Source organism: Alligator mississippiensis, chromosome 4 (assembly GCF_030867095.1).
Source record: "Alligator mississippiensis isolate rAllMis1 chromosome 4, rAllMis1, whole genome shotgun sequence".
Taxonomy (NCBI): Eukaryota; Metazoa; Chordata; order Crocodylia; family Alligatoridae; genus Alligator; species Alligator mississippiensis.
In genome coordinates, this window is record NC_081827.1 from 120,206,584 (window position 1) to 120,231,653 (window position 25,070).

At 40.5% G+C, this 25,070-nt stretch overlaps 1 protein-coding gene across 7 annotated transcripts in view; it reads right to left on the minus strand.

The window, feature by feature from the left end:
* The window catches only part of EPS8 (epidermal growth factor receptor pathway substrate 8), a 195,370-nt gene that overhangs the window by 25,504 nt on the left and 144,796 nt on the right, over positions 1 to 25,070 (minus strand). For 6 of the 7 annotated variants that reach the window (XM_059726544.1, XM_059726541.1, XM_059726542.1 and 3 more), the window contains 7 exons: positions 22,292 to 22,365; positions 18,849 to 18,975; positions 18,380 to 18,468; positions 16,560 to 16,634; positions 14,558 to 14,706; positions 9,858 to 10,041; positions 3,274 to 3,407 (listed from right to left, as the gene is read on the minus strand). In XM_059726544.1, coding sequence (XP_059582527.1) covers positions 3,274 to 3,407; positions 9,858 to 10,041; positions 14,558 to 14,706; positions 16,560 to 16,634; positions 18,380 to 18,468; positions 18,849 to 18,975; positions 22,292 to 22,365 — 832 coding nt within the window. The remainder of the gene's footprint in view (positions 1 to 3,273; positions 3,408 to 9,857; positions 10,042 to 14,557; positions 14,707 to 16,559; positions 16,635 to 18,379; positions 18,469 to 18,848; positions 18,976 to 22,291; positions 22,366 to 25,070) is intronic. The other variant, XM_019489522.2, reaches the window with a different exon arrangement.

The window sequence follows — 25,070 nt, forward strand, 5'->3', positions numbered from 1 at the left end:
GCAAATGATAGACCCATCAAAACCACCATGTAGAAAAGGTTGAGGACTAATGAATAATGAAAATAGTAACCAAACAATGACTTTGAAATGCTGGACATAACATCACATCACAGAAATATGAATGCATTTGTTTATTGGTGTACATGGATTGTAACTACGGATTCCAAGCATGCTTGGAGTGCTCCAGTAGTTACCTAGCTAATTCTTGGCTGTGGAGAACTGTCTCACTTTACTTGAAGAGCAGAACAAAGGAAAGCTGTATTTAGATATTACAAGTAACCATAGTCTTGGAGAGGAAAAAAAAGCAGTGAAAGTGGTTAGCACACTTAAGCAAAGAAAAAGAAAACATGAATGTTAGAACTTTAAAATGTAGTCATTATGATGTGAAAGAAGCTACCGATAAATCACAATATTACCTAACTGCACTTTCTAGACTCTCTCCAGTTACCCTTGCCATCTACATCTGCACCAAATAGTTTCAGAGTAGAATTCCAAAAGCTTTTAAATGTTTGGTTTAATTTTTCTCATCTTGCAGGAGAAGGTTCTTGGTTTAGACACGTGGCACTTTTTGGTCCCGTGACCCTGGGATGCTTCCCCAGGAGGGTCCTTCCAGCAGGCCCTGCCCTCTATGGGTGATCAGAATCTGGAATAGACTTCCCAGAGAGGTGGTAAATTCCCCAAACTTGGAAGTCTTCAAGAGGAGACTGGACATGCACCTTGATGGTATCATTTGATCTCAGCAGTATTCCTGCCCAGAGCAAGGGGGGATCGGACTCAATGATCTTTCAAGGTCATTTTCAGCCCTTATTTTCTATGATTTCTCTGACTGAAACCAGTGGTAGCATTCCTACCACAGATAAGCCAGTGCTAAATGACAGCTCAATGCACTCCTCACCCATGCTTTACTTGTGCTTATACATTTTTCACAAACACCCATCTTCAACCCATATTACCATGAGATATATTGTATTTGGTTGTGTGGCTTTCAGTGATGTTATTGTATGGCTGCCTGCACAAAAGTCAAGTGCACAATATATGTGCCTAACTACCACACAATTTAGAGTGATTCAGGATAGCAGTAAGAGCCATGCTTCCCAGGTGTGCTGCCTTCATGGGGGTCAAATGCCAAGGGATCTTCCACCCAAAGAGTAAAGACTTATAACTGCATACTCCTGCATGATAGTGCATAGTTCTGTTATTTTAAGCTTTCTTTTCTCTCTGTGGTTAGTTTCCCTGAACTACTTGCAATCCTTGTGTTCCCTAGAAGCTCTGCTAGCAGCAGTATGGTCCAATAACCAGATTTAACTAATTTCCCATTACAAAAAAACCCAAACAAGTTAGGGATGTTCATTAATTATAAGCTTAGCTTCTACCAATAAACTGAGAGTTAAAACAAGCTGTTCCTGAAATGGGAAACCTCAAGCTTTATCCCAAAAATCTTCTCCCTATACTTCTCTCTCCAATCTCTTCACAATGTCTCGGCACTTGTTGTTGAATAGAGATGATTTAATTAGTTATAAGAATATGCTGCCCCAGGGATGAGCTTTCCATTAACTACAGGTGACATCATTGAAAAAGCCAGACCAGCCAGAAAGAATGCATTTGTTATCTTGGATACACTGTTGGAAACACCTTTAATAAAGGTGGCAGTATTAGACTGAAATACTTCTCTCTTTGTTGATCTAACTCAGGTTGTGCAAAGAAAGTTTCCATGACTCAGTGCAGATACATCAGAGGTAAGAGTGACTCTGAAGCTGTGTGCAGAGCAGTCCTTAGATAAGAACCTTAGAAGTATCCAAGTTTGGGTGAAAGACTTGATATGAATGCCATTGTTATTTCTGCAGTAATAAAGCCAAGGTTCAGGGAAGGCAGAAAGTTTTCACTTATGGAATATGCTCCAGAGCACATTGGAAAAAGCTCTTTTTGACATGTGTGTTGTGAACGGATGGAGCATTATACTATAGTAGAAGATATAGAGGATGGGGGTAGAGGGGTGGGAGGAGGGGCACAGGGGACTTACTGAGATTCAGCTGAATCCACTCTAAACATTTCATCTGTTTTTTCTATCCTGTAAGTGAATGCTAAATTGCAATAATTTACTACATTTCATTAAGGGATAACATCAAGTCATTTTAGTTCCTTTCTGTGAGATAGGAGAGATGAAACAATTACAATGAATGTTCACAAGTAATAAACTTGTCTACCTCACTTTTAAAATAGGATATTTGTTCATTTGTGAAGCCTCATCTATATGCCAAAGTTTTACCAATTATATTGATATAGCTCTACCAACGTAATCCCACACAAATGAGCAATCTTACTTTTGTGCTAGAAACTCAGCCTAAATACCTTCTTAAAAGACAAACTAAACACATCTAAGCTGGAATAAGATTTTCCTCATTGGGTAGTTATAATATAGCTGTATTGATTTACATTCACAATTTAGCCTGTTCTCATGGAGAAGTGCAAGGCCTAATCAGAGAGCCCGATTGATCTCAAGGTACTGATTCTTCTCAAATCGGCTGCGGTCTGGGACAAAGCAAAGGGGATGGGAACAGTGCGGGCAAAAAGCCCTCTTCACACTGTGTGGAATAACTGCTTGTAACAATTTCAGACCAGTATGTGCAATCCAACATGAGGAACAGGGAACAGATGTGACTGATTGTTATTCTGAAACATCAGTGCTATGATTGAGAAAAAAAAATCAGAACCAAAAAGGCAAAGGAAATTAAACTGAAAAACTAGACAAAAAGTCCCAAACAAACATTTAAAATAATGACAAAGGAATATAAAATAGGCTTGTAATTTTTTGTATTTTCAAAAAGAATAAATAACAGTTTAATTTTGGAAACAAAACAAAAATGGAACAGGAGCCTTCAACTACCTGAAAGGGGGGTTCAAAAGAGGATGGAGCTAGACTGTTCAAACAAAATGTAATAGTAAAAAAAATGTACTTTGAGTCCAAGTTGAAAAATTCTGTGCTCTCAACATTGTATATACGTAATTGTTTGGTTTATTTTGTTTCTTTTTTTCTTTTTTAAACAGAAGCACTCACTTATGAGAACTTCTCATGAGCACAGAGAGTAAGCTGAAGGAGCTTTGAGAGAGATGCTCTAAACAAAAGCAAAAGCAAATACAAGGATTGTCTCCTTGTGGAAATGATTAAGTACCGTGAACTTAGAAGTAACAGTAAACAACGCCACCTCCACCTCAAAAGCAATTAAGTTGGGACAGTTATCCACAGCTCTAAACATAATGCCCATTCAGTGTTACCTATCTACATGTCGGCTAACAGTTTGCTTAAAGGCAGCCACAGCTGCCCCCTGGTCCAGCAGAGGCCCTCTTTTGTAAACTGTGTTACTGAATGCATACCCATCAGATGGAGGATAGTCTGGCACACTGGGATGCTGGAAAACAAAACAAAGAAACAAAAAACAGGATAAATGTTACACAGATAACAGTAGGTATTTCATTTATTACAGCAACGTCCTCTGACGCACAGGGTCCTCACCAGCATCACACATAGGGTCCTCAGGTGTTTGTTGTTTTGACACAAAACATTAATTGCCCATGCATTTTAAATCATGAACAAAGATGAGAAAAATAAGGATGAAGAAATTCGATTCTTACTCATCCTGCCATAGCAATATGGAAGCTGGTAATTTTTAGTAAGACAATTCAGTAATTCACTAGATCAAGGTTCGTGCCATTGCTTCAAATTTCTCTGTAGCATCAGACTTTTATAATCAACAGTGAGCAAATACCTTTAAAAAGCTTCAGTAGGGAAAATGGTTTAAGGTTTTGTTCTGGATGTGGACACTCTAAATCAGATCACCTATACTTACAATTATCTAATGCAAATTCTATGTATTTGGATACTCAGGAACATTAATCCCTTACTTTGAAAGTGTAAACATTATTCTGACAGCCTCATTCTTCCCATTCTCCCACTTTGACACCGAGTAGTACCAGAATCAGGAGAGGCAAGGGGTAAGGTAATATTCAGTAAGCACAAGGATAGAAGAGGAGGCGTGCTTAGTAAAATACAATTTATTGGGAACTCATATATCACAATAATAGGTGTGTTACCTAGAATTATTACATACAAACTTCTAAAAGCTACTCATCCTATGCCTCCTTTCCTCCCACTATCAGCAGAACATAAAGGACTACCATATGATATTGAAGGACTGGTAGAGTCTAGCAACTTGTGGGCCAGAAGCTACCAACAACGTAAGCACTGTTCCAATTCTTATTTGGTATGCAACCTAGGGGAAATCATTTACCTAACCTATGCCTAAGCCTTCCTTAACTGTGACACAACAATAACAGGTATGTCTACGCTGATAACATGTGTGTCCACTTGTGATGTTTCTGCTGACAAAGTCCTGTCCAGTTGCTTCTGCTCTGCACATTCTAACCCCAGAAATAAGGCAATGAGGAAGCACTGGGAAGCTTCCAGCCTTCCTTCAGTATCTGACTCTGAAAAGCAGGAAAGCAGCAGTGCAGGGGGTGGGGGGGCACACCTCAAACATCTTGAGTTTGGAGAGAGCCAAGCAGGAGCTGATTTGTTTGTGGCAGTCCCAGGAGAGAGTGCAGGCATACTAAATGATACCTTCCTATCTTGAGGGCAGAAAGGGTTGTGAAGGCAAATCAGAAACCAATTATATAGCATACATAAGGTGCTAAAAAAACAATGTTCTTAAACCTAACTTGGTATTGAGCACCCTATACCTTAAAGCATATAAGCAGCAGATAACCTAGAAACGGTAATCCACTGTACTTTACGCATAAATGTATTTGTATTGCATCGGCTCTCTTGAGCTTCAGTCAGTGGTTTCTCCTCCCCACCCCCCATTTCCATTATATTTTGATATAATTATTGCTGAACAGACTGCACGTGCAGCCCCTGCATGTAACAATCTTAAAACTCAGGGGTGAGAATTTTTTTCTTGAATTCAAATCTGTGTTGCCCTCCACTAGACATCAGATCAATCCCTTCTAGTGGGGGTTAGGAACTGTAGCCATGGTAGCAACAGGCATATCATTATTTCATGCTGGGTCATATTTTTTTCTGAAAAGGATGCCCTGCGGGAAGATGGAATCCAAAGGGGAAGAGGTCTGGGGTTTACTGTGCTGGTACCTGCCTGTTTCTAGATTATGGTGTCAGCAAATGTTGCTGAGATTTCATGTAAAAAAAAAAGAGCTCAGGCAAAATCTCATTACTAATTGGCTCTCTTAGGTGAAAATGATACAACACAAAGAAACTGAATGCATTGACGAAAGGAGAATGTGAAGGACATACCAAAAGAAAAAAAAAACTGTTTTCCTGATCAACCTCCATCTGATTTTTTCTTTAGCTATTATCATGTATAACCCATTTGCATGCTAACTAATTGGTAATTAGGGCAACATTCAGGTATCACCTTCTATACCGTCATCATTTTCATGCAGACAATTAGCATTTTGCATTCACATAGCAGCTTTCATTGAAGGACTTATAGCACTTCACAAAAATATCAAATTTCACAGCCCCTCTGAGATAGGTGTCATTGTACCTACGGTCCCAGTGGGGAAGTCAAAATAGAGTTAATTTAAATGATTTTCCCAAGACATTTAGAAAAATCAGTGGCAGAATTAGGAATAGAACCTAAGAGTGCTGAGTCTCAGAGGTGCAAACTCTTTGGTTAGTTTTTCTTGGTAATTAGCCACACAATTAACAATCAAAATGTCATAATATTAAAGGGACTTAAAAATCAAATCATTGCAACACAAAAGTCACTTCTACCAGAAATATATATATTTTTTACTTACTGTAACTACAAATAATGCCTAAAATGATGATAAAAGTTTTATTCACAATCTCAAAGAGGAGAAAATAAAAATGTCATTTAAAAATGCACAAAAAAATTGTGAGGGAGACAGAGAGCAATAGGACTTAAACTAGGTTTTTGTTTTTTTAAATACTAGATTTCAAATGACAGTATCCCATGCAATTTCACTCAATGACTAAGGGAAAAAAAACCACACAAAATAACTTTCTTTGTCAGTATATTTGTCCTTTGATGCCTTGTTAAGTATTGGGACAAAAAGCCAAGTAATATTCAACATGAAGGATAATTTCTTCGTTCAGGATATTGTCTTCATTCAGGATACCTCACCTTCAGGATATGAAGATGAATGAATGAAGATATTTTCTTCGGAATTCTTCACTCAGGATACCTCACCTTAAGGATACCTCCTTTCCCTGAGTCTCCCACATTTCAGGTGACTGCCCCAGTGACTAAGCTATTGCCTATTCCACAATGGCTCTCTCTATTTCTATTTTCTACAAAAAAAATCATTCCAGTTGGTTTCATATTAGTGTAGAACAGGAACATTTTTTGACAATTGAAAAATGTCAATGGATAGGAAAACTGCTTCCTCCCTATCTCTTTCTCTGCTCTCCCTGTGAACATAAACAGCCTTTTCAATCAGCTTTCCAAACCTAACTGGACAGGCCTCAATCAAGAACCAGGAGCCGGATACACTTCAGAATGGAGACCACCTTTCCCTGTATGATCCCAAACTTCCTCAGCATAAAAAAATTCACCATTGGAGTAACTTACAAATAAAGATTGTTAAAAGATGATAACTAAAGGAAGGTTGTTCAGATGGTAGCTGGGTGCTTTTACATTAGCTCTGGTTTTGAAAATCTTCCCCCAAATCTTTTTATGTACACACTCTCTTGCTAAAACAATTGTGGATATGCTAACTTGTAAATGGGGGAAACATCACCATCACTCTATTTCTAATATAGTAGTATTTACTTTTTTCCCCCTGAACATAATTCTGGCTTCTGCAGATGGCCTAAGGGTGACAAGTGAAGCATAAGGATTGATTTTAACCTACAGCCCAGTTTGCGGAGGAGGTGAGCAGCCCTCAGTGCTGAAAGAACAGTTTAGAGACTACTGTGAAAAGCTGGACATGTACAAGTCCATGGGGCCGGATGGGATGCACCCGAGGGTACTGAGGGAGTTGGCTGATGTGATTACAGAGCCATTGGCCATCATCTTTGAAAACTCAGGGGGATCAGGAGAGGTCCTGGCTGATTGGAAAAGGGAAAACATAGTGCCCATATTTAAGAAAGAAAAGAAAGGATCCAGGGAACTACAGACCAGTCAGCCTCACCTCAGCCCCTAGAAAAATCTTGGAGCAGATCCTCAAGGAATCCATTTATAAGCACTTGGAGGAGGAGGTGGTGATGGATTCACCAGGGGCAAGTCATGCCTGATCAACCTGGTTGCCTTCCATGCTGAGATGACTGGCTCTTTGGTTACGGGGAGACCAGTGGATATGGTGTATAACTTGATTTTAGCAAGGCTTTTGATATGGTCTCCCACAATATTCTCACAGGCAAGCTAAGGAATTATGGACTGGATGAATGGACTGTAAGGTGAATAGAAAACTGGCTGGAGCATCGGGCTCAGACAGTAGCAATCAATGGCTCAATATCTAGTTGGCACTTCTCAAGAGGAGTGCCCCAGGGGTTGGTTTTGTTCAATGTCTTCATCAACAACCTGGAAGGTGGCATAAAGTGCACCCTCAGCAAGTTTGCAGATGAGAACAAGCTGGGGGGAGTAGTAGATATGCTGGAGGGTAGGGCTTGGATTTAGAGTGATTTAGACAAATTGGAGGATAGGGCCAAAAGGAATCTCACGAGGTTCAACAAGGACAAAACGCAAAGTCCTGCACTTAGGACAAAACAATCCCATGCACCAGTACAGGCTGGGGACTGACTGGCTGGGCAGCAGCTCTGTAGAAAATTCCTTGGGGGTTACCGGGGACAATAAGCTAAATATGAGCCAGCAGTGTGCCCTTGTTGCCAAGAAGGCTAACAGCATACTGGGCTGCACTGGTAGATGTATTGCCAGTAGGTCACCCTCTGTTCAGCGTTGGTGAGGCCACATCTGGAGTACTGTGTTCAGTTTTGGGCCTCCCACTACAGAAAGGATGTGGACAAATTGGAGACAGTCTAGCGGAGGGCAACAAAAATGGTTTGGTGGCTGGGGGACATAATTTATGAGGAAAGACTGAGGGAACTGGGCTTTTTTAGTCTAGAGAAGAGAAGACTGAGAGGGGATTTAATAGCAACCTTCAACTACCTGAAGGAGCGTTCGAAAGAGGATGGAGCTAGACTGTTCTCAGTGGTGGCAGATGACAGAAAAAGGAGCAATGGTCTCAAGTTGCAGCAAGGGAAGTTTGGTTAGATATTAGAAAGAATTTTCTCACTAGGAGGGTAGTAAAACACTGGAACAGGTTATCCAGAGAGGTGGTGGAAGCTCCATTTTTGGAGGTTTTCAAAATGTGGCTACACAAAGCTTTAGCTGGGATGATCTAGTTGGGGATGGTCCCGCTTTGAACAGGGGGTTGGACTAGATGACTTCCTGAGGTCTCTTTCAACCCTAGCTTTCTATGATACTGTTAGGAGCTGTATACAATGGTTAGCTTTCTCCCAGTCACAGCTGATATTAAAAGAGGTATTCAGGCTACAGTCCCTCCTTGGCTTAAACCAGAACTAGTCGGAAAGTTTTTACCATGTAAATAATAGGTTTAAAAAAAAAATATATAGTAAAAAAAAAAATTGTTCAATTTTTTTTTTCCAGTTGAAAAATCTATTTCTTTTTTATGAAAAAAAAAGTCATTTCCTTCAAAACCTCTCACAGGAAATAACGTACACCTCCCAATCAACTCTATTTTAGATACTAAGGGTACTTTTACACGTGCTCCAACACACTCTGATTAGAACGTGTTGGAAGAGACTTTTGATTTAAAAAAAAAAAGAGGCTGCTGAAGCGTTCTAATGAAAGTGGTCCAGCATGCTGCAGCATCTTCTGTATTCAGTATCCATGTATTTTTAAATGGTGGCAGGAGCGCTTTAAGTAAAGTTTGTCAAACAAGCTTTAGTTACAGCGTCCCCACCACCATTTTGAAATATGGGACACCGAATACACGAGATGCTGTTGGTGTTTTAATTAGAGCAGCTCCTGAGAACTGCTTTAATTAACATGCAGGCACGTGCCCCCCACAAGTATGTGTGCAGACTCAGTAAAGGTATGAGGATAGGGGATTTTCCCCTGAAGTGCAGTGATCTGGAATATATTTCCAGCCTGCATCCAGCAGAGCTCAGATTTGATAATCTTTTCCATGTGACCATCTGTGTTTTAGGAGTCTGAAGGAGATAAATGTTGAGAGTTAGCTCAACCAGAATGACTCTAATAGGCAAATAAGCAGGCCTGTCTTTCACAAGCAGGCTCCTCCTGTCTCTCTGCTTTGAACTGAATTGAACTGTATTGTGTGTCTGCTTTGAAATATGGTGAAAGCATCTCGAGATATAAAGGGGTGCATTGAATTGAGAAACAATAAATAAAGCTCATTATAGTTGCTTTTTGTCACACAAGCCATATAAATCCAAGCATTTCAAAAAATCTCTTTTACAAAATTGCATAAAAATATTGATCTAGATTTTACTTTATACACATGTATTCAATCTAATAATATATGGTCTTTGAAAACATGTTGTATGCAGAGGATAAAACTGGATCCTCAGGGACCAGAATCAACTCTCCAATTTTAATCTATGGAAAACCTGTACCCTATGAATTCAGTTCAGTGGGAGCAGAATGAGTTCCTTTATTTTCTTTTTATTCTTGCATGAACCAGACTTGTACTTAGAGAAACACATATAATGTCAATAGAGTTCTAACCAGTTTTTACTTGTGTGGCTGACAGCAGAATCTAGTATCACCTTTGGTGGTCCCATTTGAAAGCTATACTCTTGGCCCCTTATCCCCCACCTTACAAAACAATTAACCTACCTCAGTTGACAATCTTTTCATTTCTTGTTTGCGCTGCTGCTCTGCAACATTTGCCACAGACTCAGCCAATTGATTCAGTTCTTGTTCCTTGGGAGCTCCCATAAAGCTCAGCAAAGGAGGCTCCCAACCATTTCTGAAGCGTGGAATATAAGGTGGAATAAAATGATCTTTGGGCCAGTCCACTCTATAAAAAAGGCAGAGTCATGTATCAAGAGCCAGACAGTTACAGAAAACATTATTTACTGAGGATTGCTGTGCTTCTTTCTGGAATATAAAGAAGCTGCTCCTGGCCCGGTCAGCTCAGAGAGATACACATTTCTTATGCAATGCAGAAGATGGGTGACAAAGCAGCCTAGGTTACAATTATTCAGGGGTGAATAATGCTAAGTATTTCCCCCGAATACCTAGAATTCCAGCCCTCTCTGCTGGGTTAGCATGGACAGGCTTCAGAGCAGCAGCAGGCTGTAAAATGTGGTTTAAAAAGTAGACATGAAGGCTGGAAGCACTGACTATTTATCTAAGAGCTTTGTTACACAGTAATTTGGGGCAGCTCCCAGAGCTCTTGAGCCCTGGATTGTCTGCATGTTAACGCCTTAAAGTGATTTTAAGCACTTGTTATGTGGCTTAAAGTTACACCACTGTAGGGAAGGATTATCTCAGAGCTGCACTACCCAGCTTGTTTCATTAAGGCATGGCCACTCCCCACAGATATGCTGCCCAAGCTAAAGTCCTCCAGTATCCCAGGATCTTTCACATACCCGCCCATAGCCCTCTAGCAACTCACAGCCACACATACAGCTCCTAGTCCTGTCCCTGCTCACCAGACCTCTAGTGGCAAGTCACAGCTGTGCAGGTGGGGGACAGAGGGTTTCTAGACTAAGACTGCTCCAAACTCCAGGCTAGCACTAACAACATTTGCACAGCTCACAGCGTAAGGTATAACAAGGGCCTAAAGCTATGAAGGTGAAAGCTAGACTAGAGGATGAATTGCTTTTGTCACACAAAAGAACAAAAAGCCTCACAGGAGTCAATGTAATCACTAAATTTGCTGAACTGAATTTTCTAACACAGACTGCATTTCTGAAAGTACTGTGTTATTCCTTAGAGATCCATTGGTATTCATCATCCGAACTCACTGTATCTGAAGTTTTTCATGGTCTGCTGGGCCTATATACTGTACATAAAACATTGCCCTGCAGCATGAATTACTGCCTCCTCAAAGGACAAACAGACCTCAGGATACACTTTATAGTTTCTTTTAACATTACTTATTGTGGGTATTGTTAAAAACAAATCAAGGTGACAAATGCTATCAAACCAGTGTAGAAGCAGCCAGCATTTACTCAAGCACCAACATGTTGATGTTAAGTTATAACCAAGCTCAGCAATCCCTAGGTTATTAATGATCTTCATGTTGTTTCATGACAAAATATAGCTAAGTTGCACAGCACAGAACCATGTCACCAGCAGAAAAACAAGAGAACATGTAGTTAGTCACACCATTACTTTAAGGGTTCAAACCTTCCAAATGACTGATGCATACTACTTTTTGGAATAAACCATTATTTTTTCAGAGAGGATTGGATGGGTCAGGGGAATCAACACAGAATAAAAATCCCTCTTATTTTTAGGTCATGCCTTCAATTCCAACACAGGGTTCTAACACTGCAAAAGGGTACTCCCCATATGAGTCTACAAAATCAGATGCCTCTGCTGGATCACAGCCAAGGTCAGTAATAACTGAAGATTATCAATTATCAGTCTCAGTAAAAGAGCCAAAGGAAGCATGGGCTTGTAGATTTTTGACCCTAATGAGGGTTGAGTTCAGGAATGAGAGGGAGTACAAGGATCTTTGAAGTGACAAAAGCCTATGGCTGTTCAGCATTTCCTCTGTGGACTTCAGATTTAAATAAAAAAATATACTTGAATGTATTGTTTGAAAGCACAGAATAGGTTGAGGCTTAGTTTATGATTTCATCTGAGTAGGTGGATGAATACATTCAAAACGTATGACATCTCTGAACCAAATCCTAATATATTTCATGGATAAAAAAACCCAAAACTTAATATGGGAAGGCAATAGGGGAAGCCTTATCAGCATTCTCAGAAAACAGGACAAACAGTTTCATGCCTGAAATGTTCATATACTAAAAGGGGGGATTTGATAGCAGCCTTTAACCATCTGAAGGCTGTTACAAAGAGGATGGAGCTAGACTGTTCTCAGTGGTGGCAGATGACAGAGCAAGGAACAATGGTCTCCAGGGGCAGCAAAGGAGGTTTGGGTTGGATATTAGGAAAAAAACTCTCACTAGGAGGGTGGTGAAGCACTGGAATGTGTTGCCTAGGGAGGTGATGGCATCCTTGGAGGTTTTTAGGCATGACTAGATAAAGCTTTGGCTGGGATGATCTAGTTGGGGATGGTCCTGCTTTGAGCAGGGGGTGGACTAGATGACCTCCTGAGGTCCCTTCCAATCCTCATTTTCTGTGATTCTATTATTCTAATAAGAGAGATGGGGAGCAAACAGAAAGAACTGGAGGTCCTAGTATAAGAAGTATGTAATTGGGATTATGGAGATGTAGTAGGATAGTTCACAGGATTGGAGTACTGTCATGAATAGTAATAACTTGTTTAGGAAGGACAGGTAGGGGGGGAAAGAGGTGGTATTGCCCTATGTACAAAGGAAATACATATGTATTCTAGGATACAGTACAAAGTGATGGGGGTAGACATGTTGAAAGTGTCTGGGTAAAAGTCAGGGGGAGAGCAGCAGGGGGATGTCACAGTAGGCATCACCTAGAGGAGAACAAGGTAATAAGGAACAGACAGCACGGATTTACCAAGAGCAAGTCATGCCTAACTAAGCTGATCAACCCAATTTTTCTTCACCAATAAAGGTTTCAGGCTCCCTGGATGGGTGTGTGCATGTGGGGAGGAGGTAGGTGTGTGGGTAGGAGACAGTAGATGCAATATCCCTTGACTTTAAAGAAATGCAGGTTAGATTAATACAGTAAGGTGAATACAAAAATTTACTGGATCATTATGCTCAACAAGACATCAATAGTTCAATGTCTAGTTGGATGGAGTTATCAATTGGTTCCCTAGGGATCTGTCCTCGGTCCAATATTTAACATCTTCATTAATGATTTAGACAATTAGACTGAGTGCATACCTATCAAATTTGCAGATGACATCAAATTTGTTGGAGTTGCAGACACTCTTGAAGGTAGGGCTAGGATCCAGAATTACAGGGATAAACTGGAAGAATGGGCCAAAAAAATCAATCAGATGAAATTCAACAAGGACAAATGCAAAGTCCTGCACTTGGCACAGAATAACTGCATGCACAAATGCAGACTAGAGAATGATTTGCTAGGTTATAGTACAGTAGACAAGGACCTGGAGGTTACCATGGGTCGTAAGCTGAATATGAGCCAACAGCGTGTTCTTGTTTCCAAAAAGCCAACAGCATGATGGGTTGTATTTACAGAAGTATCACAGGCAAGGGAAGCAATTCTTCCACTCTGTTCAGCACCTGGAGTATTGTGTCCAGTTTTGGGCCCCACACTTCAAGAAGGTTATGGACAGATTGGAAAGAGTCCAGCAGAGAATGAGAAAAATGAATAGAAGCTGAGGAAGCATGACTTATTTGGAAAGGCTGAAATAGATAGGGATGTTTGGAGATTAGGAAGAACTTTCTGACCATGGGGGTGGCCAAGCATTGGAACAGGCTACCTACAGAAGTGACGAACTCTCCATCCCTGGAAATTTTCAAGAGCAGGGTGGACACTTGGCTAGGATGACTTAGTCACAGATGTTCCTGCCACTGCAGATTATCATCATCTGAAGTAACCCAACTCCAAGAACCACGTGGTTAAGAAACACTATTGATTTTAATTTTTTTCAGATGTCCTGTTATTAGCCTTCAAAGCCTATAAGAATCCCAGACATCTTTTGTGTGTGCGTGTGTGTAAAAACACAGCCAAAAGCATAATGTATGAAGAGGGCAAATATTTGCTATGTTCTAACTGCAGACATTGATGAATCCATTACATTAAAAGTGTGGATTCCCTTATGCATATACACTTAACATCATCCAGTTGTTAAATTAAACACCATTGCTTGAATAAAAATCTTTTTCTTAAAAGACGTTTTGGAGACATCAATAATTGTTGTAAGCCTGCTGGCTTTAAATAATTTTGGAAGTTTAAAGTAGAAATCTGTTTGTAATTCTCTTTATAATAATGTTGTCATTATTTTGTTACTAAATAATGCACTTCCCTTAAAATAGACTGTTAATTGAGTCCAGCTGGTTGATGACCAAATGACAATGGAAATGGAGGGGGAGATTGGGAAGGGAATGGAAAGGGTCATTTGGAAAGATGGTGGGTGAAAGATTATGTAGTTAAGTTTGCCCTTTTGATATCACAGGCAAAATAAAAAGCCACACTTGGAACTGCTTTCATTTCTAAACACCACCTCCCAACTCCTCAAAGGCTGGCCTGATGTCCACTGAAATCAAAGAAAGCCTTGACACTGATTTCTGAAGAAGTTAGATCAGGCTCAAAGAGAGCCAAAATTTACATTACTTACACAGAGTTTACTTTAGCATGAACAATCTGGTGAGTGCAGAGATATTTCTAGTGACCTGATATTACATTGTCAAAAATCATGTCTAAAATATGCAAAGAGATTTTCTTACCTGGCTTTGGTCCATGCATCACCCAATGACATCCACAATTGCCCTTCCTCACTGTTCACAGTAAAACGCAAAAAATCTATGGTATCCTTTGTTAGGAGAGGGCTGAGTACTGTACCAGCAAGTTCTGGACCTCCAGTTGCTTGTACCACCTACATCAAGACAATTTTAAAGTACTATTTATTCAATTTAAAAAAAAAAAAAATCAATGGATTTAAATACCCGTGCTCAATAGATGTTAAGTGAAACCTAAAGAAAGGTTGAGACTACAGGGATTTTGTACAAAAGTGTTAGAGAGTAGGTCTGGAGCAGACATCTTTTTAAAAGAACATGCCCTTACTTTAAAAAGTAAAAAACAAAACAAAACCCCAAACCCTAAAAAAATGTATACTCTTCTTCTAGAAGGCCACACGTTAAAAATACCAGTGAGGTGCTAACATTACTGCATTTGATAGAATACTAATGAAGCTGGTGTCCTGAGGATCAGCTGTAACCTGTTGCTGCTGGCAACCTTATCGTTGCCCTCATCATGTGAACACACTTTTGCCCGTAATTCTTCAAATGCTGTTTGTTTTGTTTTTTCCCCCCATTTTAGATGTGGCATGGGATGGTTTATATTCCTGTGATCAAATTGCATTTAACTAATAAAAATACTGTCTGGATCTCCTTATGGTGAATATGTATTTAAATCTCTTTCCAGAGTGTTTAAATAGAAGGCAGTAGCTTTGTACTCATTTTTCTTATTAAGGAAAAACATAAGTATAGGCAAAATTTGAATTTGTACATACATTTTAAAACTAGGGTTAATTAAAAACATCTTGCTATAAAAGACTAATATATTGATAATTCGGGGTGAATTTTCTAAATTAGGACTTGTTAGTAGGGGTGTGCAAAATGGGCTGTATTCTATTAGGATTAGGTGTGAATCGGGGATAGTGATTCAATTCGTTGATTTTGTTGATTCGGTTGAATCTGAATCTGAAGATTCAATGCTGATTTGGAGAATCAGCAATTTGGCCATAGACGGTTTTAAATGTTTTTCTACATACCTCAAGGTGCCAGGTGTGACTCATGAATGCTGCGATGCTGGGGCAGATGGAGCATCCCACAGGAGCACAGGTGGGGGCAGTCCCCCACGTGCTCGGCAGCAAACCTGGAAGTGGACCAGAAGTACTTCCAGGTTTGCCGAGGACTACGCTGGGGGGGCACCCCCTCACTGCCCTGGCTCTGTGATCGACCACAGGGGGACCCCTGGTGCCCCCAGACCAAGGAGGTATCAGTTGGCGAGCTGGGGACACACGAGAGGTAGGGGGCAGCACATCCCCTGGCGGACCTGGAAGTGGACCAGAAGTGCTTCTGGTCAACTTCTGGGTCTGCTGCCGAATGCACTGGGGACCCTCCACACTCCTATGGGACACTTCATCTGCCCCAGCAACTCAGCATTCATGAGCCACCTGCTACCCAGAGGTATTTAGAAAAAACATTTAAAGCTGTGTCTATGTCTGAATAGTTGAATCTTTCCAAATCAATTTGGAGGGTTCCGATTCAATTTGGAGAGATTAAAGGGTCTCTTGATTTAATTTGGATTCAGAAATTTGGCCACCGAATTGGGTCGAAAGCCCGCCGAATTGAATCAGCAACCGAAGCTTCGCACAGCCCTACTTGCTAGGTCTTTGAGTGATGAAAGCTTTGAAGAACGGTGGGGAGAGATCAGCTTGGATAGGCCCTGCATAAATATTCTCCCTCTGAGCTGCCTGTCTCTGATACTAAGAGATACTGGATACTGAGTTACATGGACCTATGGCCTGGCCCAACATGGCATTCCTTATATTCTTAACATGCTTATTTTCTAAATAGATCCTGATCCAAAAATGAACTACACTAGTAATTTTTCCTTGCTCTGTCCCCGCTAACCCATTTTTAATCTCATTACATTTTTAAATGTTCCAGAGCATTTAAATGAAGCAAGCCTGATGGACACATTCAAAAAATCATAAAACCTTACCATATTTAATGGTGTAAACAGAAAATGAACCAATTCAGGTGCACTAGGGTTCTGGATGTGGGATTTCAATTTGGCCTGAGGGAGGAAAAAGAAAACAAATTGATAACTTTAATGACAGTTAAGCAGTGCTTAGCAAAATCACCCTTCAAAGGGAAGATATTTTAGCTATGGAATTAAAATGCATGTCATATTTTGCATTTTATTGCGTTTATTATATGTATGGGGTGACAAAAACTGGGACAGAGTTGTTGAGCCTATCTCCCAGTTACCCCTTGGAAAGGAGATGTCGCATAAACAACCCATAAAATGTTGCACTAACTACCACAGTAGTGGTAGTTCCTCCAATGATGAGGTGAGGCTTGTGTAAATGCTCGTTACGTGCTTGAGGAAAGGCTCTTAAATGCAGGAGGCCAGAGAAGAAAGGGTTAAAAAATCTAAAACATGGAGCACCACACTGTTCAACCATGTGCTCTCAGGTGCAAGAGCATCAAGATGGAGAAGACTTGATTTTCTCCACAAGAGAGTGTCTATGATTTAAGAGTTTAGGATCAGAAGACACTATTGTAAATGTCCAGTCTGATCTGCAAAACAGAGGCTATGGCACTTGCCTGAATTAACTGCAATTTCAAGTACATAAAGAACATGACATAGGGCACCTTTCCCTAAATTCCCAACCTTTACAAATATCTTGTAGAGTACATCACACCCTCCACCCCCAGAACACACACACCCCCACACAGACACCAGCAGCCAGTATGCTACTTAGTACGACCAGGTGCCAATGGCTGGTGATGCACAGGGCAAGAGCAATCCATGGGCTAGAGTATTTTGAGGCTAATACGTTTTATGTGCATTTTCATGGCATACTTGACAAGTATTATTCAGTGTACTTTGCAGTGGCAATGAGTACAGAATCTGACAGGCACAACTGAAATACTAAATAGAGAGTATTAATAGTGAGACTGGCACACATGCAAGAGTGAGCTGAGCTTTTCCCTAACAAACCTCTCAGGAAATCATTTTACAATTAAAATTCTACTTGTGCTAGTAAAACTCTTGAAACATCCTTTTTCTGTATTTTTTTTTTTTTTTAATAAAAAATCCACACACATCATCCACCAGTCAGGAGACAGCCCAGTCAAATCTTTGCTGCTCTAGGATCTATAGATTGGCATTGCAATTTTGGACACAGATGAAAGGAGCCAAATGCCACTTGGGTCATTCTTGGCTCCTCTGTAGATAGGGACTTTGGAGCCCAGATCACCCAAGGACCAGCTCAATTACTTCCAAATCTGTTTAAGTCAACTTGACTGGATTGGAACTTGTTCCTGCTCTGTGTACAAATGGTTCAAGAAATGCAATCTGGCCCAGGTGAACTCAGCATCACTCTGAGTCTTCAGCATACTTGTTGGTGCATGACCAATGCCATTTTAATAGAGGCTACAGTACATTTTTAAAGCATTTTTCACAGATGGAGTCAGAATGAGAGGAGGCAAGGGAATTTTTCATGCCCGACCATGCTGACACACCCCAGAAGACAAATGCTCTAGCAAAGATGCTACAGCAGGCTTGCTACCCATCTGTTCCTTGTTTCATATTAACCCCTGCCCCAAACAACAACAAAAACATTCTAGCAACTAGGGATGGGTGGTGGTTTGTGGTGCTAGGGGCAAAACTGACGTGACAAGGTGCCCTCAGTCAAATTTGAGGCAGCTGAGAAAGAAAAATAACACTGTCTGAGAAGCTAAGAAAATTCAGAGAAGCTAGGAAATGCTGTTCCTGCCTACCCTATGGAGCTGTAGCTGGTGGCAAGTACTTACAAGAAGGTTAAAGCCATGCTTGAATTTCTGAAAACAATCAACAAATTCATCTGGAGGTGGCGGTTTTGCACGGAGAGTGAGAACCCCCTCTAGTGAACAAAATGAAAAATGCATTGGTTAGAGTAATCCAGCACACTTACAGTTATTGCTACGGGTTCTAGTCTGAAGCCTTTACTCGCATCAGTATTCCACATTGACTTGAAGAATGGGACTTCAAGGGGATTTGCTTACATGAGTAAGGGCTGCAAGACTAGAACAAGTTTTTATTCTTACTGTATATCCAGACCTAAAGGAAAATAAAATAATTTGTTTAATGAAACTGAAATTACAACCATAAAAATGTAAATAAGACCCCCCGCCGCAAGAAACTCCTCCCTACACACACATTTCCTACATACATGGTTTTAGACGGGGCAAAAATCATAATCATAATAAACTCTAGGGGTATGGAAGGGGGAGTAGTTCTTACCTCCAGGTCCTTTCTTTTTATTTTTTTTGGTTTTCTTTCTCTTTGAAAGCTCAGAAAATGCCTCAGCAGCTTTTTGAAGTTTAGTAACAAAATATTCAATGTCATCCAAAATATGGTTCAGTATTTGCTATAGAAAAGTAAGAAAACAATCACTCTCCCTATCTTAAATAGCACTGTTAGTCATTAAAACAAAAATCAGTAAATTTGTAGTTTCCTACATTCACCATCAGTTGCAAAAAGTTCTGTATATTTAGGTTCATTTTAAGTCTGACATTTATAAAACTGACATTTGTTTATTTCTAAAGTTTAAATATCCATTTGAAAAAGTCACGATCATTAAAAGCTGTTCTAGGCAAGTATTACATTTTGGCTTCCATTAGCTCTAATTCACATAATGTATTTTCCCACAGAGTACATGAAAAAAATGTTGTTAAAGCATAATTTTTTCTATGCTACTCATAGAGAAGTAGGGCTGGAAGGGGGTTCAAAAAGACCATCTAGTCTAACCAGGGATCTACAATTGAGCCATTTTCTTACATGGCATACCTTAATATTCACTTTGATGTAATATACTAAAACTGCTATTTTACTAAATAGCATACTTCATTTTGCTATATATGGAAGATTCCTTGACCAACTTAAATACCATATGTACTTGACTATAAGATGACATTGAATATATGAAAATCCCCCAGTAATTAGATTCTATATAAGGAAGATATATACATTTGTTATAATTTTTCAGGTGTAGAATTTAATTATCAGAGGGCTGTTTTGAATTCGTCCCCCTCTGACTGCTACAGCAGGGAAAATAGGGGGTGGGGGTCAGGTGGCTTGCCCTCTGCTACCCCCCCCCCTCAACATCTTCCCCCTGCAGTCTTCCTGCCCCATTTTACTATTAAGCCCTGCATAGGCTGTTCCCTCTCTGAGCACAACATGGTAGTGAGCTGTACGTGACAGTAAGAGGGGAGAAAGGGACAGAGGGGAGGGCAACAGTTCCCTCTTTTCCCCCAATCCACCACTTCCCTACCCTTTGAAAATCTGGAATGCAAAGGACCAGGAAAACCACTGACTTTGAAATAAACATTCCCACAGAGTGCAAATTACTATAGGTACCCATAGACTTAGTTGGTCCAGCATTGATGGATTTTAACTCGTTGAAAACTGCTGCAGTTTTTAGCATAGGTATTCCATAAACAAGCTTTTGAGTAGCATTCTTGTACCTACATATACATAATACAAACCATGCATGATATTAGTCCAAAGCCAAAAGTCTCATGACTTACAGTATAGTTCACTGGGCTGGACCCCAGCAGAGCCCATAATATTTCATGCCATGGTGATCCCACATCTCAACACTGCTCTGTATGTGTGTGTATTCAACAAAGGATCCATGTGCTAATCCCCACCCCCCCAATGACGGGAACCAGGTGTTCTCGTCACAAGTCCCGAGACCCTCCAAAAATTTATATGCAGATGAGGGCCAGGGCTGCCTGGTCCATTTCCACCTCAAGATGGAAGGGCCATATGAATCATATGCGACAGGCTGAGAGACAGGAGCTTGGTGATGTTTGCCAGACATTTAAGGCTGGTGGGGAAACAGGAATAATTGGAAATGGGAAAGAAAGGCATTGCTGAACTGTGGGAATGAAGAGGAAGTTGAAATGTATTTGATATAGTGGTTCACCATGACTTGAAAAAGAGTCAATGCTCAGGGGGGCTGGGCACAATGAGCACTGTGTCTTATCCAGATAGACTGCACAGACCTGTCCTTGTAAAGGATACCCCATAATTACTTGGCAGGGGAAATACCATGACCATGATGGTGGTAGGGGAAGGTAATGCAATTAAAATGGCACTGTGTAGTGCACGGTGCACCTTTGTCTGCTTATAGACAGGACTCCCTACAAGAGCCTCATGCTTAGCTTCTCGCTGGCCAGTTTCTAGCAAGAGGATCTCAGCTACATACCAACTTTATGGAAATGGGAGATTCCTCCCTAGCTTGCTCTTATGGCCATACTGCTGAGAGCAAGCAAAACTCAGGGGCACCCAAATCCTAAGTCTCCAGGCTTGGGCCTGAATGTAGGATGCTTTCCAAATGATTTGGAAGCATCTGAAGCCCCATGCTAGGGTGGAGGATATTTGCTAGTAGCAGTGCCACACATGGTTTCCGAATTAGTCAAATGGATTTGGACCTGATCTGGCTAATTTGACCTGGGACAAACATTTTTCCTAAAAAGTGCCCCATCAACATTTCAGTGTTTTTGGGTATGATCAAATGTAGCACTTTTGTCACCAAGGGAAGGGTGTCAGGGCTGGCTCTGGCTCTCCTGGTGCCAGCCTGGTATTGCCAGTACCTCCAGGCCCAGAGCTATTTCCCTGTGAAAGGAACACTTGCCTGCTTTTTTCTAAGGACCAAAAAGGTTCCTATCAGTGTATTTACCTAATACAGGACAGGTGTAATATGGGCATGCTCAGCATAAGCTACACACAATCAAGTTCCTAGCTGGTTTCTATGACTGAGCACATGCTCCTTCTAGCAGCAGTTTAATAACAGGCAACATATTTAATGAGGGGGTTTGCTGGTATGCAAATATAAGATGAGGGGCTTTTACCTCCCAGGCTGATTGTGGAAAAAAACTTTTCTTTTTTCAAGTAAATATAAGAGTTACATACTTTATGCATATGTAACTCTTATGCATAAAGTGGAAGGGAAGAACAGGCTAAGTAGAGCACAGGTATGTGAGGTAATTCAAGAACATACTTAAGTACATGATTAGGTCCAACTCAGTTCTGCTGCACTTTAAACAGATTTAAGCCCCATAAAGTTTAAGGGGATGTAAGCATACTCTTCAGCACCTTCTTGAAGCAAAGCTTAAGTGCATTTGTTTCTCATATCTAAGTTTCTAGCTTTCCAGAACTGAATCTGATTTTAGTTATCTCATCTCAGATCTCATTTCAGCTCCTTGAAAATCTATGGTAGTACAATCTGGCATGTTTGGAAATTTTTCCGTCTGAAATGAAGTTCATTTATGGAAAAAGGTCTCTTTCTGTTCATGAAGCAACAATTTAGAACAGTGTTTCTTAACCTGTGGGTTGTGACCCAAAAGTGGGTCGCAAGACTATATGAAAGGGTCATGAACAAACTTTAAATATGGATCAACAAACTTTAAAAATGGATTCTTCTTTAAAGGAGAAAAATGTGGGAAACCATGGCTTTTCCCTTGCAGACTGGCAAAGTTCCAGCCTGCAAGGGGCTACTTGGGACCCCCCATACCCCAAACACATTCCCCCTGCCCCACACACTGGGGGATGAGACCTGGGGGCGGAGGCACTGGGTCAGGACTGGCCATTGATGTTTACAAATGGGTCCTGGTACAAAAAAATATTGAGAACCACTGATCTAGAAGACTGATCGATACTGCATGTATTTTCTCACTTACAACATCTCTGTCAATCCTGGCTGCCATCATCTCAGCTGTTTCTTCATGTTCAGGGAACTGTCTGGGTTTTTCATCTATGCAGAAAGAGAAAGAGAAAAACACACATAATGCAGAGTACATCAGGAACTAAAAACTAAAGTTTGCTCTCTCCTAACCCTACACGGAAATCATGGTGCTAGAAGTAGAGGGAAGACTAACATTATTCATGCCTCATTTGCCAGTGTTCAAACGTGGGATACAATGTACAACTGTCCAAAATGAGGCCAAAAAAAAGAAAAGAAAAGGATATTCTAATTATGACTTAATTTTATTACTACCTAAATACTTAAGCGCTTAACTTTAAAACATAGCAAGATTCTTTTATGTAGTGTAAATGACTGTAAGTAACTTCAATTTCACGACATACCATATTTTCTCACATAAAGCACACACCTTTTTCCCCAAAAGCAGCCAGGGGAAATTTATATGTGCATTATACGAAGAAACAGATCCTTAAAGATCTGGAAATTTGGCAGAGGGGAAGAAGCAGCAGCACGGCTCTGGAACCTACAGCAATTAACATAACCCTCATCCCCACCACCCTGCTGCCAAATTATGGGTTCATGGGAGCTCCTTAGCTGGATAACATGGCCTCCCATGCTGGATTCAGCCAGTGCACAAGGTCAGTCCGCACCTGGACCAGGTGCATAGCCCTAGATCGAGAACACAGCCACAGACCTGGTGCACTGGATTGCGTCAGTATATAGGGTCAGTGCACAGGCCCCATCCACAGTGCAGTACTAGCAGCAAGCTCAGGAACAAGCTTTATTCCCTAGTTGCTGCTACTTGGTCATTTACCCATAATACATTATAAGAATTTTCTTCTTCAAGCTGTTGTTCAAAAAAGACATTATAATATGGAGTGTGCCATATGTGAGAAAACAAAGTAAATCATTTTCACCAGTGATATGCAAGGTGACCATAACTTGTGTGCAGTGTAGTTAGCTTTGCAACTAAAAGGAGGGGCATTCCTGAAAGTGAAAGAGAAATAAATGTACTACTGTTTCCCCAGAAGTAGTATTTCAATAGCATTTTAAAACATGATCTGGAATTATAGTACTGCACTTGAATATATGTCTCAATAAGATGAGGGGAGGGACAGCGGGAGCAGGATCTTTGCAGTTCAGAAATAGCATGGAGAAAGATGAAACTTATTTCTAGAAAATGCAAATATATGCATGATGCATGTAAAGTTTTTAAATCCAATACCTACATGGTTAAATATCCAGGGGCCAGGGCGTTATTTTTGCTTGCACTGTATACCAAGAGAAAAATCACTTAAAATATTGCTCTTAAACAGAATAGCAAGGGATCATTTTGTGTAGGAGCTGTACTAGTGGCTACTCCTTGCATACAGTGACTGTGAAATAATTATTACTAACCACCTCCATTCCACCTCAGAGCCCTGGTCATGGAACTGGACCCTATTGTTTTAGGTGCTGTACAAAAATGAAACAAAGAAAGATTACAAGCCCTGAGGCAGGAAATAAGTGATATCCTTTTGCCCCTCCCATAGGAGAAACAGAACGCAAAAACAGCTTTCCTGTCCAGCAGCCAAGTATCTTGCTATTTCTCTGCAGATCTCCACCCCCTCTTTATTGCAAATGTCAGACTTTAAATTTATACCCTTTTAACAGCTTATCAATACCTGCCATCCTTCATTCTTCATCAAGACGACTGCTCCTGCCCTTGAACAGCCCACGATACTAAACACCAGTGTGCCTTGTTAGATTTTCAAGAATGAATGTTGTTTTCCTCTTTGGCTCCTCCACTCACTTGGGAGGTGCACTCTGTGTCATCACCACACAAATCTAACTCTTTATCAGGCTTAAAATTGCTCCTCTTAAAGCTCTCTTTTGCTACAAAGAAAACCTGGACAACAGCAAAGCTGCTGGTGGTCTAAGACCACTGCCTGTTATATTGATCAACAGTGATTCTTTGTTTACTGGTGATCCTCCATCTGTCTATAACTAGGTGTTGTTCCCTGATGAGCATAAACTTTCCGGGGCAGGGACCATCTTCTTGTACAATGCCTGATACAATATGGTTCTGGTGCATGGCGATGGTAATACAAACAACAACAATGATAAAAATAAAGTGCAAAATAGTCTCTGGCCTGAAGAACTTTAAGTTTTCATGCCTTGATCTTGCCCTTGCTTGCACATTAGACTTACGCTAGTGTGTAGTCCTCACAGAAGTCAATAAACTATTCATATGAATTAAGGTAAGCATGTTCAAACACTTGCAACAATCAAGGCCTAAATCAGGTAATGGAAGATAGCAGAGGAGGGTATACAATTAAATAAGTATAAGTGGATGAAGTACTGATTTCCCCCATTTGTAGTCATCATCAGTATCCCCACAGTGTCTCTAGATGAGGCAGGTTTTGAAGAAGGAAGAGGAAAAGTTTTGGGTTAAAAGACAAATTCAAAGCAGACATTCTATATGAAAGGGGAAATGTGAAAAAAAGGACATAGCAAGTAAAGCTGGCAAAAAAGTAAAAGAGTGTGGCACTGTTCACAAAAAGGAGAGGAAGCAATAGGATGTGACAAGATTGCACAAGGAGGGAGGGGCAGATACAGCCAGCAATTTTTGGAAAACAGCTAATCTTAATGCTCTGTGGAATCACTGTATGTTCTATATTAAAGTTACATTTAGACACAGACGCATTTTTCTCCTCTTAACAGTGGCCGCTTCTATCAGTACATTTTCCACAGTATCCATGTAAATAGGAAAGGAG